Raw genomic sequence first — 18,701 nt, forward strand, 5'->3', positions numbered from 1 at the left:
ATAATATCGAAAATCAAAATAAAAAAAAAATGCATTAAATCTTCGGTTGGGTATGATCACTTGTGGTACTCTAATCAAATCAAATTTTGTATTAAATCTTCGGTTGGGTATGATCACTAAATGGATAAAATCTATACATGTATTATTATATTACATACTATAAAAGTCAATTCGAGAATTAATTATTTAAGTCATCGTATACCCATTAAACCAATAATCATGCAAAATTGCAAGGGTGCGACGAGATTTTATTTTAGATACACAATTTCCAAGCAAAATGGCTTTTATTGAGCTATATGATAATGATAATTATACATATTGTGACTATATCGAAAACATCATAAATGAGTTAATTCACATGCTTATAAATATTTTGTTGTATATTGTGAATATCGAAACATCGTAAATGAGTTATCTCATTTTCTTCATAATTATTTATTTAATTATATTTAAAGTGGAGTTAATTCACATGCTTAATGGGTGTTATTATATACTATCCGATTAATATTTTTTTCCAAGTGCATGGTAGGATTGTTTTTATGAAAAAAGGATAATAAAATAAATACTTGAAAATAATATCGAAAGTATTGAAGTGACATAAAAAAATAATATAAATTTCTGACATGGCGATAAAGTGTTGATATATATAACATCTGATACGTCAACACCCCAACGAAAAATAACTTAAAATGAATAAAAAAAACGAAATTAGTACAACAAGATCATAAATTGACCGATAATATGACAAAAAAACGAAAAAATATGAAAGATATGTAAAAAAAGTATATTTTCCAAATTAATGTAGTAAAAGAAGTAGNATATATACACACACACAGTATTTGACTTATTAAAATTAAAATAGCTACTCTCAAAATGTATATATCAAATAAGATAATTTTTAAAAGGGGAAAAAAAATTGAACAAGAATTGTACTGCCTCCCTATTTATTTCAAACTGATCACCACTACGAAACACATACAGAGATTTAATGAAACCACATTTCATTTATTTTTTATAGTTACAACTGCTACACTTCCATCTTCTTCCTCCCCTCATTTTAAATAATTATATTTCATGGCGAGAAAATCTGAAAGAAATTCTGGTCTACTTTCCATTCTGGCTTCAGTGTTCTTTTTTCTCGCACTACTGCGTGTAACCAGTGCTTCCGCTAGCCATGAAGAAGAAGAAGAAGCTGACCGGATTCTAGCTCTGCCCAGCCAGCCTAAGGTCGCATTTCACCAGTTCTCCGGCTATGTTACGGTCAGTGAAGCGGCGGGCAGAGCCCTCTTTTATTGGCTTACAGAGGCTGTTCAAGTACCCTCCTCAAAACCTCTTGTTATTTGGCTCAATGGAGGTAATTTTTATAATTTTTTAATGATTATTTCATCATTGTTAAATTAATTATATATATTCAAAAAAAAAAATTCTGCAAATAGTGATATAGAACATAGCTTCATGCATGATTTACCTGTCCCTTGAAGTGTGCAGTGCATATATCTCATCTCGGTTGTGAATTTGTATGAATTTATTTAGGGTCTATTGTTATAAAATAATATAAATTTTTTCAATAATATGTACACAAAATGTTTCTAAAATATAATATTTATGAGAGTATCCAGCACACATACGAAAGTTGGCATGCGTCAACAAATTAAATGACAACGAGCTTGCCTTCAATAATTCTCAGTTCGTCGGTGGTTTTCATGTCAAAAAGAAAAACATGTAAACCACCATTCAAATATAATCTTTTCTTTTTTTCTTTGATTTAGTTAATAATCTTGGTATAATTATAAATATATTCGTTCGAGATTGGTTTATAATGTATATAAAAGGAATATTATATTGTCTCATTAGTCAATAAGATTAGGTTTAGATAAATCTTTGGAATAAGAGTTGAAAAAACACTATATAGTTGAAAGTATCTATACATCTGCCTTTTTCAACGCATTTATTTAGACAATGACTCGTTTTTTCTTTTTTCCGATGGTAAATATTTCTCAAAACATGGAATTTGAATTCAGATACGTTTTTCCTTTCTGTTATATAAAAAAATAAAATGGTATATATGTTTTAGCACGTCATAAATAATTGAATGCTGGGAACTAACTTTGAACAATTCTGATTTATTGGTCTCATCATCTGCTACAGTTCTGGATTGAATTAAATTTGTCAGCATGCGTGCTGCAACGATTCAGATGCCTCCCTCGTTCAATTCTTGATTTATATAAAAGCAATAGTTACCAACTTCACCAATAACTTGGTACAATATTTTATTTTACAAATTACTTAATTATTCTAATAATTCATTGTGCTATATATTTAATTTGTCGGATTATTTCGAAATATTGAGTCTCTATAATAAAAATTATATGCAAAAAATTAAGATTTATATAATGTTTAATATATTTGTCGAAAAAAAAAAGGTCCGGGATGCTCTTCTGTGGCATATGGTGCGTCGGAAGAAATAGGGCCATTCAGGATTAACAGAACGGCCTCGGGCTTATATCTCAACAAATATTCATGGAACAAGTTTGCCAACTTATTGTTCCTCGAAACTCCGGCTGGGGTTGGCTTTTCTTACAGCAATAAGTCGTCGGACCTCTTTGACACCGGAGATCGTCGTACCGGTAAGTGGAAAAAAAGTGCTCATGCCCAAATATGAAATAAGACATATTGTTTTAAATGGAACTGAAACCTGAAATATTATAAAACTTTAGCTAAGGACTCGCTGCAATTTCTCGTCGGATGGATGGATCGTTTCCCGAGATATAAAAACAGGCCGATTTACTTGACGGGAGAGAGTTATGCGGGACATTACGTCCCCCAATTGGCCAGAGAGATCGTCCATTATAATACCAAAACCAAGCACAAGATAAATCTCAAGGGATTTATGGTAATTATTTTTTTTTCAATTCAGTAGTAGTATTATATGCTTTTAATTAAATTTAATTTCAAGGACCAATAGTTTTATTGGCATTATAATTTATACACACACAATAAATTTAGGTGGGGAATGCGGTGACAGACAACTACTACGACAACTTGGGGACGGTGAACTACTGGTGGAGCCACGCCATGATCTCGGACAAGACCTACCACCAACTGATGAACACTTGCGATTTCCGGCGACAGAAGGAATCGAACCAGTGTGAATCCGTATACTACTACGCCATGGATCAAGAATTTGGCAGCATTGATCAATACAACATTTACGCTCCGCCTTGCAACAAATCCGACGCCTCCACTGGACCAACTCGACACGATATGCATTTGCCCCATCGACCTCACTCGGTACGCATGCCATAGATCGATCTAAATGAAAATTTTAACCATTCTTGGTTTGATAAAAAATTTAACTCGTATGGATTTTTATTTATATTCATAGATATTTAGAAAGCTCAGGGGATATGATCCTTGTACGGAACAATATGCTGAGATCTACTACAACAGACCGGACGTGCAAAAAGCTCTCCATGCTAACACAACAGGTCGGATTCCATACAAATGGACCGCTTGCAGTGAGACGTTGAATCGCAATTGGAACGATACAGACAACTCAGTTCTCCCGATATACCGTGAACTAATCGCGGCCGGATTGAGAATCTGGGTATTTAGGTATTTTTTTTAAAAAAAAAAAAACAAAGATTTACCGACGAAATATAAGTGATGAAATTTTGATTGAATTCGCTGGTGCCTTGATTTGCAGCGGGGATGTGGACTCAGTTGTGCCCGTGACAGCCACTAGATATTCTCTAGCACAACTTAAATTAGACACCACAGTTCCTTGGTATCCTTGGTATGTCGACAAACAGGTGAGCCGCAAGTACCAATTAACATCCAAATCGCTATAGGCTACATTATTAATTCATCTAAATCCCAATATGAAAGCAAAACTCAATTCACATTGAGTTTTGTATTTGATCCAGAAATTTACGTTGGTTTAGTATTGAACTTTAACCCGACATTCAAGATTTCATAATAAATCGATTATAAAACGACGTAGGTTGGAGGATGGAGCGAGGTGTACAAAGGGTTGACATTTGCGACAGTGAGAGGGGCGGGTCACGAAGTACCACTCTTCAAGCCGAAAGCTGCGCTTCAGCTGTTCAGATCATTTCTACGAGGGGAGCCCCTACCCAAGTCATGAACCTATCTTCTTTCTTTCTTCTTTTTCTCTGGCACAAATTAAATTGCAGCTCTTACTAATAATTCATGAACATGAGATAAATTAAGTTTAAGCGCGGGATAATTCTCACACATGAAACAAAAAAATGATATTTCACTCGTTCGTCTTGTGTTTTTTCGATGTTATGTTTTAGTAGTTCATGTCGTGTTTTCCCTTAACATTCTTAGTTTCACACCTTTAAATCCCTAAAAAAGGTTAATTTTTTAAGGTTTTATTGGGCACTTGGCTGGTTTATTGAAACTTTCTTGATTTAGTCATATAATTTAGAACTAAAGGGCGCCCTCTTCGGGGAACATAATGATGTTTTTCAATAAAAATAGAGGGAGACAACCCATTATGTTGCTATGATAATATTACCGAACTAAATATTAACTTCGTTATGTAAATGGATTTTGAGGTAGTTGTCGATATGCAACTTAAGAACATAGGACTCGTGAAATTTGAATGATCTCGTTCCTTAACTTATATCTTTGAATTGAATTGTCAAAGAAAATGCAGAAGGAAACCGCTCCTTCGGGGTAAATGGAGGGTTAAGTTGGCAAAGTAGATTAATTAAAATTGATCAATAAAATTTATTTAATATCCAAATTCCTATAAACCGAAAACCATATAACTTGTCTTTGTAAAATTTTGGGAAAAGTGAATTTTTTCATCTTATATATTTGATTATTAGAAATTTTCATTATCTATTATATCAAATTTCAGTTCTAATCAAATTTTTTTTTTTTTTGCAATTTTAACTATTTTAATGACGTGCCAAACGACGATATAACACTTACATTTATAATATCATATCAACACTTCTTATTAAAAAAAATGACAAAAATTGTCAAAATTTAGAATATACATAGCAAAAAAATTTGTAACATGAAATAAAAAATTAAATTAATATGCAAGACCCCTAATCTGTTTATTTTTCTGGTCAATGTTCATATTTTTATTTTCATTTACTACACATAACAATTAGGCTTCATATAATGTAACGAATTTAATACGATGGGGGTACCATAAATTTTTCATTAGCTGTTGAAAAGATGTTGATGGGTCGTTGGTTAATGATCATTTAGTATCTGAATTTTTTAATGAGTGATTGTTTCATTAAATTAAGTTTTGCTTGCAAAGGTGGATTTATGGGAGGAGCCAAATCCAACGACACCTAGGCAACACTAGGATGATCAATTGGTCCGGTTTTGAAAAAGAATTCATATAATCTGTCCTGTATTTATTTATTATATGTTCAACTCATCTACATCATCGTTTTTATCGAGTATTTAATTTTATATATATCCTTGTACTCGTTGAAAGATTAAATATCTATATTTTATCCAAATATCGTATTATTATTTATAATTATATTTTCTTAAATTTAAATTATATTTCAAATAAGATACGACGAATATTCACTAAATTGTTGAGAACAATAAAAGAAAAACTTAAATATAAAAATTAACAAATTAAATATTATAAAAAATAACACAGATATATAGATATGATTCAGACCCGCCACCATCTTGATATCCAAAAAACATCATACCTTAGTACTAATTTATTTAATCGGATAAAAAAATTCACATACTCTACTCCATTCAGGTCGAATATGAGATTCTCTATCCATTTCGAACGAAATTGTCATACCTACCAGAATTTAATGAAGCGATCACGCATTACATATATAGAAAATAAACGTAGTCCATTGCAGATTTTCATCTCTCTTTTAACTTTAACTAAACGAAGCTCTGTAATGCATTTTAGTTTTTTTTAACGCAGATTGGAATTGACTATTTTCTCTGAGTATTTTCCACGAAGACCGGAGACTGGTCAAAGATCAAAAGGCCAACAGCCAGCAGCCACGAAGCACTTCCAAGAAATTGCTAATTTGGGGAAGCAAGATATTCAGCCTTTTTGCCTCAGAATTCAATCTACGTGATTCATTTTTCAAAATCAAAGCACCTTTTCCAATCACTGTTCCATAATGGGTCAATCGTAATTATCTCTCCTCTGTTGTTTTCCTTCCCATATCTACTCAAGGTACACACTTTTTTGTGCGTGTTCGTATCCGGGTTTGAAGATATTTCGAAAGATTCGTGAACCCGGAAAACTGTGTTGTTTCTGTGCTTTCACGAGTATTGCTACTTTAATAGATTGGTTCTGTAGTCAATCTTGCGCAAGCGTTCTCAGTTTTTAGTGTCAGCCCTCCATATTTTGTGTTGATCTAAAGTAGTAGATCTTCATGGTTGCCTTGTGGATGGTGGTCGCCGAATTGAGCTGGTTTCGCTATCTCTGCGTTCTGTAGAAATTTACTGGAAAATCATAGATTTTGGGCATTTGGAAATTCCTTGTTATTTGTAAAAATCATATTACTGGTGGTATCTTTGGTAATTTGTTAAGCTTGGGGTTATGGGGGATAGTGTAGATACGACACCGGTGATGGAAACAGAAGAAGACTTTATTGCTGCAGTACAGAAAATCTTGAAAGCAGCAGAATCAAGAAAGGATTGGACGGACAAAGCTAGGAGAATCTTGGCAAATTTAGGCTCCCATTTGTGTAATATAAGTAGAATCCATGAAATCGAAAATGAAGAATTGAAAGAGGATGAGGGTCTTGATGACTTTGAGCAGCAGCTCAATAAGATTCAAGATAAAATCATGAATTGGGAGGAGGAGCAATATACGATATGGGATTGTGGACCTGAAGAAGCTTATGAGTATTTGAAAGCTGTTGATGAAGTTCGAAAGTTGATTGAGATGTTGGAGCATAAGAGTTTAAACAACAGCAGCGACAACTTGGCTTTTCTGCGTAGGGCTCATGATATTCTTCAGACCGCAATGGCTAGGCTAGAAGAAGAGTTCAAGATCTTACTGATTCAAAATAGGCAGCCTTTCGAGCCGGAGTATATGTCCTTTCGTTCTAATGAGGAGGATATTATCGATGCAGGCTCTGTTATTTCATCTGGGGATGATTCATTTGATGATTTAGTCCAAAGAGAGAGCATGGGCCGTGCCTCGAAAGATTACATCATTGAACTGCTGCATCCGGGTGTGATTCGTGACCTAAAATGTATCGCTCATTTGATGTATGATTCGAACTATGGTAAGGAATGCTCACAAGCGTTTATTAATGCTCAAAAAGATGCTCTGGATGAATGCCTTCTAATCCTTGAAGTGGAAAAATTTGGCATTGAAGATGTGCTGAAAATGGAGTGGAATGGATTGAACTCGAAAATCAGGAGATGGATTCGAGCAATGAAGATCTTTGTGCGGGTTTATCTCGCTAGTGAAAAGTTACTGACTGATCAGATTTTTGGAGAGTTCGAATCTCTTAGTTCAGTTTGCTTTGCCGAGTCGGGAAAAACTGCCATTCTGCAGCTTCTGAATTTTGGTGAAGCCATAGCTATCGGACCCCATCAACCTGAAAAGTTGATGCGAGTTCTCGACATGTATGAGGTTCTTGCAGATCTCATTCCAGATATTGCGTCTTTGTACTCTGATGAAGCTGGGTCATGTGTTAGAACCGAATGTGAATATGTCCTGCAGAGATTTGGGGGTTGTGCGAAGGCAACCTTTATCGAATTTGAGAAAGCTGTTGCCTCAAATCCATCAACTAATGCCTTTTCTGGCGGTGTAGTTCACCCGCTTACCAGATATGTGTTGAATTACGTCAAGAATCTTACAGATTACAGCAAGGCACTCGATGTCATATTGCAGGACGGAGAAAAAGAAGATCCTACGTCAGTTTCACCTGACTCGAGCCCAGTTAGCGAGGAGGAGAAGAATGTCAATGGGAGCTCCTACCATTCTCCAATGGTCGTACGCTTCAGATCCCTCATCTCGAATCTTGAATCCAACCTCGACAAAAAATCTAAGTTATACAAAGACGAGGCATTGCGACACCTTTTCTTGACGAATAACATACATTATATCACCAAGAAGGTTAAGGAATCCGAACTCAGAACAGTCCTAGGCGACGACTGGATTCGAAGGCATAACTGGAGATTCCAACAGCACGCGATGAATTACGAGAGAGCTACTTGGAGCTCGATCCTCACCTTGTTAAGAGACGACGGGATCCAACATCCCGGTTCGCATTCTATTTCGAGGACCATTCTTAAGGAGAAGCTGCAGAGCTTTTATCTCGCCTTTGAGGAGGTTTACAAGAACCAAACAGGGTGGTCTGTCCGGGATGTCCAGCTTAGAGACGACCTGCATATCTCGTCCCTCAAAGTAATTCAGGCTTATCGGACCTTTGTTGGAAGACATATCAATCATATTAGCGAAAAGCACATCAAATACACAGCTGATGATTTGCAGGATTACCTCTTGGATCTTTTTGAGGGATCCCAAAAATCATTACATGGTGGCCACAAGAAGTTGTCTTAGAGAGGTGTTGGAATATATTGGAAATAAAAAATTGTTAATTAAGCTCCATTCATGGCTTTTTGAACCATTATATTAATATTGAGATTTTGACTAAGTTCGACCACAAAAACTTGCTCAAATGAGAAGATTGTCCAAGCTCATATATACAATTCACGTTGATTTTATCTAACTAATGTGTGACAACTAACACACGCAATAAAGTCCAAGAATGAACATCTAGAACTTGAAGTTTTACAAGACAACATGTGATTCAACTATGAGCATTCCAACTCGTAACAGTGGAACTTGAGCTCTGATAACATGTTAAAATTGAGCTCAACCCGTAAACAATCAAATTTTCCTCCGCGAGGAGGGAGGAAGAAGAAAATCTTTGCCCCTCTACCAATTCTTGGCTTCGAAGGTACGACTCTTCGAATTTATAAGATCTAGGAAGAGGAGGTTGGGGAGGAAGAGTGGGAAAGAAACCAGTGAGATAGGGAAGAGCAGCCGGAAGGCGAATAAAAAAGAAACGTACTTTCTATTTCTTCTGGGAAAAAGAGCTATCATTAAGGAAAAGAGCTTTCAGCCGGGCAGATAATGAGAAGGCATTATCTTCCATTCGGTAAACAAAAAAGTAAAATAAAATCAGAGGAGTGATGAGAAGTGGACTTAACTAAAATCCCAAAAGCTAGCCATACTCTTATGAATATTTATCTAATCAACGTAGACAACTAATATGTTAGGTTGTAATTGGTATAAAAATTTCATTTCTCATCACTAGTTGTCTTTTTACCGGCTAGCAATATAATTTTTGCCCATTTCAGCAAAAGGAAAGAGCTTTCTTGATATATTTTTTTGGAGGCGAGACTGAAAGAGTCTGAATTTTTTAATTATTAAAATGACAAGAAATATATTGATTGTAAATGAAAAAAAAAATTAAATTAAACGATAAGGGAAAGATAATTTGGAGGAAAAAAATATTAAAATAATAAAAATACTTGATATTCAAAATTAATAAGAAGAGAAAATACTTGGTTTTGTAGTGAGGAGAGGAGTTTTTATAATTAGTTTTAGAATCTCTCAAATTTGATATTAATATCAGAAAACTACAAGGTGTTGTCAGGAGTAATCACATCATCATATATTGTGTATTTTTTTTTATATGAGATCATAAAATTTATGATCTCAATTTATTTGATAACTTTTTAAATTTGTTTGAAAGGGTATGCAAGATCATCAATTAAAGATGAATAAAATCTTCCACGACAAAGAATCTAAATCCGTTGAAATGACCTGTTTTTAGCTTCGCGGTAAGAACAGTGGATGTTTAATTTATTGTTCCCATGAATCTTCATGGATACTTCCAAGAAGATGTTGATGAAAAATACAAGGCCGAGTAAGAAAAATACAACTTTTTGCCTAGAAAACGATCGAATTAAATTTTTGCTTCGTCCTGTTAGGGAAAAGGAAATCAAAAGGGAAGTGTTGTTTCCCTGTTTTACATGGATGACTAGAAATGATACAGCAGCCTCATAACCGAGTGGATTAACCTGCTCCAAAAACCTCGGAGATGTGTCTACATCTACTATAAATATATAATCAGCGACAGGAGAATACGAAGGAATGAAAGATAACGAATTTAACGTTGTATAAGAAGAACTGGAATCTAAGGTAATGTTGTCGGTTGGGAGGGGGGGAGAGATGAAAATGTTTTTTTTTTTTCAGAAAAAAAAGATGAAAATAAATTTTGAAGATGGAAACTTTACCTCAGCAGCTCAGCATTCTCTCCTTTCTCAGGTACACTACTGGCTGCCTCCGTATATTTCTTTTTCCTGTTTTTACATAACGTTTGCGTGTCTCAATTTGTTGTCCTTCTTGTGTTACACTGGAATGCTGTTCTGAAATTGCAGCAGGGTGTGAACTTTCTTCTCCAAGCTGTGTTTTGAAACCGAAGTAGTTGTAAAATGGAATGTTACCCCAGGAATCTTTTTGGTGACGAGAAGCAAGCGTGTGTGATGGTATTTTAGATGACATAATTTACCTTCTGTAGGGCTTTTGAAACTGGAGAGCAATCAGTTGGGCTCCGCTTGAGAAATGTCATCTCCGATTGGCGATTCTGAGCAGTCCAGGTGACCATGCTTGTTAAAAAAAAATGCAAAATTTTGTATTTATAAACAAGGGTAGACCATCATGTGAAAAAAAGTTAGGATTTTATGTTGAATTTTTCTTTAAAGGCAGGTTTCGCCGAAAGTTTTCGAGTCTGCGTCCAAGGGTGTTTTTCTGCTATATGCATTGTATCCTTTGAATTCAAATCAGTTCCCTAAGGTGCCCTTTTTTTGTGGAGGCAAATAGAATCTTTGTTTCTGGGATTTCTGTATCTCGAGTCCTGGTTGTTAGAAAGACCGTGGAATGCAAGGAATCGAGAATTTGAAAACAGCCGATTGCGGTGCCTTCTAATGGAAGGCCAAGATTTGAAAGGAAAGGGTCCTTTGGGGGAGCTTGCTATCCAGTAATTATTATGCCCTTGATTTCTAGGTTGTGTGCTCTGTTCAATGTAATTCAGACACCTTGCGTCGATATTGTCACACAGATACCTTCCTTTCGTTTCTGTAAGAACTATACTGTACCAGGAGAAACACTAATAATAAGATTATGATGTCTATTTTTACAGGAGGCAGTAACAAAAAAGGCGGATAGATCTCTAAAATATTGCACTATCAGCTATTGCATTCTGACATAGATTTGTTAGATGCTGAATACTTTACATACAGTACATAATTTCCCCAACAATTTGATCTGATATAATTGTAGAGTTTTGAATACCTTTCAGGCCCCTAACTGATAACATGGTGGTCGGTGTTTCTAAAGTATTCGAGAAAATACTTCAATTGATAGGCACCGGATATCGAGCTATGGTTGAAGGGAAAGACATTGTTCTCAATCTTCGTTTTTCTCATCCAGTAAGAACGGAAATCCCTGATGGCATCCAGGTGAAGGTGGAAGACAACACTAGGATAGCCGTTAACGGATATATAACAAGTCGGCCTTTGGCCAATTCTCAGCTTCAATTAGGAAATGGAGACCTCCAGAGCCATACAAATGTAAAGGTGTGAAATATGCTGATGAAATATTAAGAGGGTAAAGCAGGCAAAAAGAAGTAGACCAGATACACTTTGAATTTCCTTATTTCCGCATTCATTTCTTGCACGTCTCCGTAATTTTGAAGATACTTCTGAGGAGGGAAAAACAGTGATTGTTTGTTTCACTGGCAGGACCGATAGAAACTTGATGTTGTGTGAAATAGTTCAATATTACTTGATGACACTGAGTTTTCAGTTGTTCTTGACAAATATCATACAATATGTTGCAAAATATTTTGCAATTTTAAACAAATTTCCGAGGTACTGCTGCTGTTGGTACAATGAGATTATTGTCATTATTTATAGAAAGAATGATAAAATAATATGATTTTGTTTGCTAGAAAAATGTAATGTGATAACACTGAGGTGTTTGGTCGAATCCAAATCTAATATAGTCAAGATCGACTATAAAGATGAATAGCAATTACTCCATTATTGCTATTGTCGCAAGTGAACTCCATTATTGTTTGTATTGGCCAAATAAAGGACGCTACATGAGATGCCACACTTTGCTGAAATTAAGGATAAATTTGTTTCTGTACTTCAATTAGTTGATTTGATAATATATATGTATTCAAAATATTAATGGATTTTAATGACTTCATTAAATTCTATTAAACATAAGAATTAGAGTATACGTACAACTGTCAAAAATTTGTCTATAATATTTCAACTTAAAGATTTAGAAGAAATTTAATGAAAAATATCTCAAACTCACATATACTTATATTCATTTCTATTAAAAACAATCTATATAGAAATTAATTTATTCTTATCTTTCTCCATAGTTATTTCCTATTTTTTTAGAGATGTATATTTTTTTTGCTAATTTTTTATTTATGATTGTTTAAAATTAATTAACACCGTTTTTTTATTTTTCGAATTCTGATCACAAAAAACTCACGAGATTTAAAATCATATTTATTATTTATAATAAAAAAATTATTACATTACTTAATAAAACAATTATAATATTTAATTGGCCGTGTATTTAAAGTAATTATTTTCAATAAATAAAATTTATTTATTGTATTAATCATTATGTAAATTTTGATGTTTTAGTTATTTTCTTTAATTTTTGTTAATTTGTGGCTTGATTTTGATTATAACTCAAAATTCGTCAATAAGATCTTTTATATAAAAAAAATCTATAAAGTTAGAATAGTTTCAAATATTTAAAAGTCTTTATTCTATATTTTCAGGTACGATTAATTTTTTATTTAATTTTTTTGTTAAATATATTATCAAAAATAAAATAGAGATGTTATTTTACTAAAAAAAGTTAAAATCAATGAAATTATTTTAAAATTTATTATTTATTAATATTTACATGTCATCGTTAAGTATTTTTAAAATATATTATTTAATAAACTAAATTTGTTGAAATGATTTGAATAATTGAAGTTTGATTGTATCAAATTTAATATTGACTTTTTCTTTCATAAATAAAATCGATAAAAAAATATTGAAGTATAAAAATATTTTAAATAAATAGAAGTTATTCACGTTCAATTGTTGATTCAAATAAAAAACGCAATCATAAAAAAATTCATTAGATTCTATAAAAAAAAGTTTAGAAATATCTAAAAAAAAATCGTGCAAAATAAATCTACAACATTCATTGAAAATCTTTAAACTTATGTAAGGTTGTACAAAAATAAAAATAAATCTATCAACTCCATAAAATTCTGTCATTTTTAAAAAGCTATCAAATCTCTATAATGAATACACACTCTTAAGTTAACCATAAGTCGAATTAAAAGTCACTGACTAATCTATACTATACCATATTATAATAGTTGAGGAGTATGTCTTCGTGAGACTATCTCACATATTTATATTCGTGAGATGTATCAACTCAGTCTATACCTGAAATGAAAATAATATTTTTCATGAATCAAGTCAGATAAGAGATATATCTCACAAAATTGATATTTGAGAAATCTCATTACAGTCATTAAATGTCTTACTTTATATAGTTAAAGGACATATATTTATATGATTAAAAAAAGACTGATATTCATGCTATTAAAAAGTTATAGACATAAATGTTTCCTTTTTCTTAGGAAGAGACATAAATGTTTCTAACAAAATTATCAAGGAAATGAAATAGGCTGGTACAAAGTAGCTAAAGTCTTAGGCTGGGAGGTTTTAATCAACTAAAAAAAACCCATCGATTTAGAGTTTGCTATAATTAAATTTTAAATCTTATATAAAATTTGAAAAATTAATGTCAGATGGACTACAAGCACGCAAAAAAATTATAGGATCGAGTTATTTTAGATATTAATTATTTTAAATTATGAAATATAAAATCCTCAAGCCTACTCAATATATAAGGTAAACAATACATATAGACTTAGGGTGGCGGATTTTAATGAACTAGTTGAATCAATTCCTGCCTTGTATTGTTGGAGATATAAATTATACTAAGAAGTTTTTAATTAGGTAGAATTCATCATTGCGATATTTCTTTAATTATTAATTTATTTTATATTGAAAATATAGCATATTGATTCGTGCATTGTCCCGGTCCATCCCCTAGTCTAAATAAGCAAACGTAGAATGCTATTATTTTCCCTATATTTCACTTTCAAAATCAATTTAAATATTTCTAAAAATGCTGTCTTTTTACATTTTCAATCCCTAAAAAAAAGTTCTCAAATATGGACCCGGGTGGGTAGGCTGGTACGACCTGGTAGCAACTCACGTGCCATGCTTTAACAATTTCTAATTATGTTATTGAAATCATTTTTTAAATTAATATTTCAATAAATAATATCCTTAAATATTAATGTAATGGAAATAATTTAATTAGGGATGTAACCCTGGTTAAATATTATCGAACTTTGATTTGATAGAGACTTGAACTTGATTTGTTATTTCCACGATATATTTATAAAATTGTACTAAAAAAATCACATATTATCGGTGGAGAATGGACAAAAGATAAAAAAGACAAAATATTATTTTCATGATGTATGTATTGTGGTGTGATTGTTTTTTAATACAATTTTATAATTATGTTACAAAGATCAATTTTAATAAAATTGAATTGTTTAAATGATTCTATCAGCTATTCAATTTAATTTCAGTTTCCTCGGCTTATAACATTCCAAAAATTGAGACAAAATCTCAAATTCAACAACCCCACCAAAGAAATTTGTAAGTCATTATTATTTTTCACCCAACTCAATATTTTCCAACAGTCGCTTCCCTCGTTCAATGCATTCTATCACAGAAAGGAACAAAATTCAAGTAGGACTTTAATGGCCAAATTTAAATACCATTTCCGATACTTTCTTCTTGCATGTGCTCTCATAAAGGATGATCCAATTTCCTTTTTCTATTTTTTTTCAAAGATTTTTTTTTTTGGCAATTACCCCCACTGTTACAAATTACAGGTGTTGCCTGTATATTTTGGGAAGTATATACTAATTTGAAGGTAGACAAGCTATAAATTTGTCGGTGAAGTCACTTGGGTTGCATTGAGGAGAAATGGTGGGAGCTTGGGCATTGGGATATCCGTTGTATCAATGCCATCCCGGAAAGCTGCTGGATTTCGGACTTTCTTGCCGCGGCCGCGGCGGCGATCGCGGGTGCGTTGGCGATCCCAAAGGAGAATTTCCGTCTTTTCTGCCGAAGGAAGTGCACAAAATCAGAGACCCTTTTGCGAGAAATTTGGCTCAGAGGATACAGAGGCTCCCTGTGCAGGTTGTGCTTCGCACTTTTACTATTGCATGTAAAAATGGCTGACATGGAAAATGTATTAAGGATGGGTTCTGCTAATCAGTATTTGTTTAATATTTCATTTGTTAAGCTGTTTTTTGTTGGGTATGAATTTCTTTATGTTTATCAAACTGGGAACTGATTTTACTGAAGGGCGGGTTGAAATATTGCTTGAATTTATTGAAAAAGTGAAGAAGCCCTCTCTATATATTTTTCAGAGATTTGCTTCTTCTTGAGGATTAAAAGAATCCGATTTTCCTTTTGCCCTCGTGGCATTCGATTTCAATGTAGTTCTGCAAACTGGTTACAAGTTTAAAGGGTCGATAGCTTGAGAGGACGATTTTAGGTGTGAAAAACTGTCCAACATGGCCCAGTCTGTACGTTTGGTTTTTAATGTTTTCCTCTGCACAATTGGTTTAGTACTTACGTTCAATCACCACCGAAAAACGCCACTCCTCTACTCAGGAGCAGACCACCAGGGCCACAAATCGCTACCCAAATAAAAAACTCTATGTACTTGTACAAGTTATCCCAGATTCCCGTCCGGACATCTATAATTGTGATTTGATTTATATTTTGACTTTCAAGAACCCTTGCGCATGATAAGGAGAATTACAGGTTGGGTTTTCCGAGAGTTGCATAATGAGTAGCTGTGTGACCCCAACGATGCGAAGCGCTGCCAATCCGGTGGTTCTTCTCCATTGTTTTGATAGGTTTGCATCAATGAAAGCCAATCACAGATTTTTTATTTTGTTTCTATATGAAGTATAATCATCTATTTTCTTGTTGCTGGAATATGGTTCCCCTTGTTTATTCAGCTCTTGTTTAGAATGGAGAAGTGCATATCCGCTACTGGAGGATGCTGGTTTGGAGGTTTGGGCAATCGATCTTCTTGGATGGGGTTTCTCTGATTTAGGTTTATTATACAGCCTTCACATGACACGTAACCATTATATTAGCCATGCTGTCTGTCACCTTTTATTTCTTAATTGTATTAGAATGCCGCCCACCTTGTAACGTTGCATCGAAAAGATATCACCTTTACCAGGTATTTTTCCGAGTAACTTTGCTAGTTTTTGATGAAAATATTTGATTTTTAACATTAAAATAGCATGAATATCGAAAGAGATATAACTTCACTTTTTTATATTTCCGTGCAAAATAGCTATGGAAGTCTCACATCAAAAGACCAATGACTTTAGTTGGACCTAGCCTTGGTGCAGCTGCTGCAATAGATTTTGCCGTCAATTTTCCTGAAGCTGTATAAGTTTTCTTCCTCGTCAAATTTCTTTGGATTTTTTGAATCTGGGGCATCATCGGTAGAAATTCGGAATCTTGTCGAGCCACGACACTGAAATTATAGCCTGTTACTCAAGTTAAATGCTTATGATGCTTTCCACAAGGTTTTTGCAGGTCGATAGGCTCGTTTTGATTAATGCAAATGTTTATGTCAATGGGACTGGGGTTCTCACTAAATTACCCAAACCTTTAGCCTATGCAATGGTAATATGCTTGCATTTTTATCTTTCTCTAGGAGCTGGTTCTTGACGAAAATCAATCATCTTAAGCTATATTCATTAGATATAATTTGGCTAGTTGGTTTTCTTTCTTCTCTTTTTCTTGTAATTTTGTCACATTCTGTATTATTATAAGTTCATTGCCTGGCTGTCTAAAGTGTCATCTTGATCAGGCCTCTGTGCTGAAGAGTGTGCCCATACGGTGGTATGCAAAGCTGCTGGTTTTCGAGGGTATATCACTATCTACGATATTCGACTATACAGAAGTAAGTTGATTACCCTGAAACAGAATATTTTGTGTTTTTGCTTAATTTTCAATCCCAATTTATCAATTCCTAGCTCGAGTTAACACAGTTTCTGTTTTAACCAATCAGGTGGGACGCCTTCACTGCCTCTTGCCGTGGTGGGAAGACGCTACCGTAAACTTTATGCTTAGTGGGGGATACAATGTCATGGGGCAAATCAAACGGGTAAGTAACATCCACTTGCCGCCTCCCATATTTTTTATAACAGGTTCCATTATGAAACCAAGAATCATGAATATGGCTCAGTTTGGTTCCAAACAAGAACGAATTAGAAAATTTAATGGCTACAATTGACATATTTCCGTCGATTTTTTATCAACTCAGGTGAAGCAAAAAGTTCTTCTCATCAGCTGCGAGCATGATAATATTGTCGACAATAAGCTTGCAGAGGTCAGTTTAAATCTCCTCTTTCTTCTCCAGTTCACTGAAGTTTTGTGGATGCCGATTCATGACACACGCGCGCGCACTAATCTGAAACATTTGTCCATTTTTGACAAAAACACAGAGGCTGCAGAATGAATTGCCAAACGCGACAATTAGAAAAATATCAAACTGTGGCCATATGCCTCACATTGAGAAACCAAATGTGATCGCGAAACTGATCATCGATTTCACTCGAGGAGGCACAAATGCAGCTATTCGTGAGGCTGAGACGCCGGTTTCTTACTTTGTGGATGATAAATCTTGTAAAACAAACAGATTGTGTAGAAAGGGAGAGTGAAAAAACATCATATTATCTTCAACATGTTAAGACTTTGTGGAATACCACTTGGAGATGTGCGTAATAAAGTTATTGTATGGTTATTATGTTTACACCAGATTTTATGGTCATTGAATTTTAAATCACATCCAATTTTTTCCGAATTTTTCAGTTCTCATATGAACAATATTTATATTTAGTTTTAAATTTTGTTTACACTTTTTTGTATATATAAAAAGTTTGTTTAGACTATATCACTTTTATGAGGAAATAACTTCTCCAAGGCTCGACAAAAGCTATGTTTTTTTTTTCGCCCTCCATATTTCAATTTTAATTTCTTATTTGTAGGAATCACCTTCGATTCCAGTCTTGGAACTAAACCGACATCGAGTTCGTTTGTTTTTTGGTTTCGATTTGGGTTTTGCTAAACTAATCTTGGAGGACATAGATACGAATATGGTCATAGTCTATGCATCTTTACGCATGGAGTAGGTCTCTTGTGAGACAGTCTCACAAATATGTATCTGTGAGACAGGTCAATCCTACCGATATTCACAATAAAAGTAATACTCTCAGCATAAAAAGTAATACTTTTTCATTGATGACCTAAATAAGAGATTTGTCTCACAAAATATGACCTGTGAAATCGTATAAGCAGCTTTGGAATTTTTATGTATTTATTCACATATTTTTAATCAGATTAAATATTATTTTTTAATTTTTGAGTTAGTAATTATGATTAACAAAGCATTTAATTATTTTTAAAAT

The 18,701-nt window shown here is 33.7% G+C and overlaps 3 protein-coding genes across 4 annotated transcripts; all 3 read left to right on the forward strand.

Moving 5' to 3' along the window:
• Positions 1–974: 974 nt before the first annotated feature.
• On the forward strand, positions 975–4,312 carry LOC140974428 (serine carboxypeptidase-like 25). The gene is made up of 7 exons (XM_073437877.1): positions 975–1,354; positions 2,424–2,627; positions 2,718–2,893; positions 3,007–3,291; positions 3,386–3,615; positions 3,707–3,812; positions 4,004–4,312. The coding sequence occupies exons 1-7, from the start codon at positions 1,075–1,077 to the stop codon at positions 4,145–4,147; spliced, it is 1,425 nt and encodes a 474-aa protein (XP_073293978.1). The 5' UTR covers positions 975–1,074; the 3' UTR covers positions 4,148–4,312.
• A 1,584-nt stretch (positions 4,313–5,896) lies between these two features.
• Positions 5,897–8,606, forward strand: LOC140974426 (exocyst complex component EXO70E2-like). The gene has a single exon (XM_073437876.1). It carries the CDS (start codon positions 6,584–6,586, stop codon positions 8,561–8,563), a length of 1,980 nt encoding a protein of 659 aa, XP_073293977.1. The 5' UTR covers positions 5,897–6,583; the 3' UTR covers positions 8,564–8,606.
• Positions 8,607–14,875: 6,269 nt separating this feature from the next.
• Positions 14,876–18,084, forward strand: LOC140974430 (alpha/beta hydrolase domain-containing protein VTE7-like). Of its 2 annotated transcripts, XM_073437881.1 has the most exons (11): positions 14,925–14,940; positions 15,087–15,396; positions 16,030–16,124; positions 16,230–16,327; positions 16,410–16,459; positions 16,577–16,672; positions 16,825–16,914; positions 17,102–17,194; positions 17,303–17,398; positions 17,558–17,623; positions 17,739–18,084. In XM_073437881.1, exons 2-11 carry the CDS (start codon positions 15,181–15,183, stop codon positions 17,952–17,954), a joined length of 1,116 nt encoding a protein of 371 aa, XP_073293982.1. In that variant the 5' UTR covers positions 14,925–14,940; positions 15,087–15,180; the 3' UTR covers positions 17,955–18,084. The 2 variants fall into 2 exon arrangements, with proteins under 2 accessions (XP_073293980.1, XP_073293982.1); XM_073437879.1 differs by having other exon boundaries at positions 14,876–15,396.
• Positions 18,085–18,701: the final 617 nt, after the last annotated feature.

This window comes from Primulina huaijiensis, chromosome 3 (genome assembly GCF_012295235.1).
Source record: "Primulina huaijiensis isolate GDHJ02 chromosome 3, ASM1229523v2, whole genome shotgun sequence".
In the NCBI taxonomy this organism is placed as follows: Eukaryota; Viridiplantae; Streptophyta; class Magnoliopsida; order Lamiales; family Gesneriaceae; genus Primulina; species Primulina huaijiensis.

Coding starts and splice junctions, on each gene's coding strand:
- LOC140974428 (XM_073437877.1), top strand. CDS start 1,075: ATGGCGAGAAAATCTGAAAGAAATTCTGGTCTACTTTCCATTCTGGCT. Junction 1,355..2,423: donor TGTTATTTGGCTCAATGGAG/GTAATTTTTATA, acceptor GAAAAAAAAAAG/GTCCGGGATGCTCTTCTGTG. Junction 2,628..2,717: donor CACCGGAGATCGTCGTACCG/GTAAGTGGAAAA, acceptor ATAAAACTTTAG/CTAAGGACTCGCTGCAATTT.
- LOC140974426 (XM_073437876.1), top strand. CDS start 6,584: ATGGGGGATAGTGTAGATACGACACCGGTGATGGAAACAGAAGAAGAC.
- LOC140974430 (XM_073437879.1), top strand. CDS start 15,181: ATGGTGGGAGCTTGGGCATTGGGATATCCGTTGTATCAATGCCATCCC. Junction 15,397..16,029: donor TACAGAGGCTCCCTGTGCAG/GTTGTGCTTCGC, acceptor GGAGAATTACAG/GTTGGGTTTTCCGAGAGTTG. Junction 16,673..16,824: donor CCGTCAATTTTCCTGAAGCT/GTATAAGTTTTC, acceptor AGGTTTTTGCAG/GTCGATAGGCTCGTTTTGAT.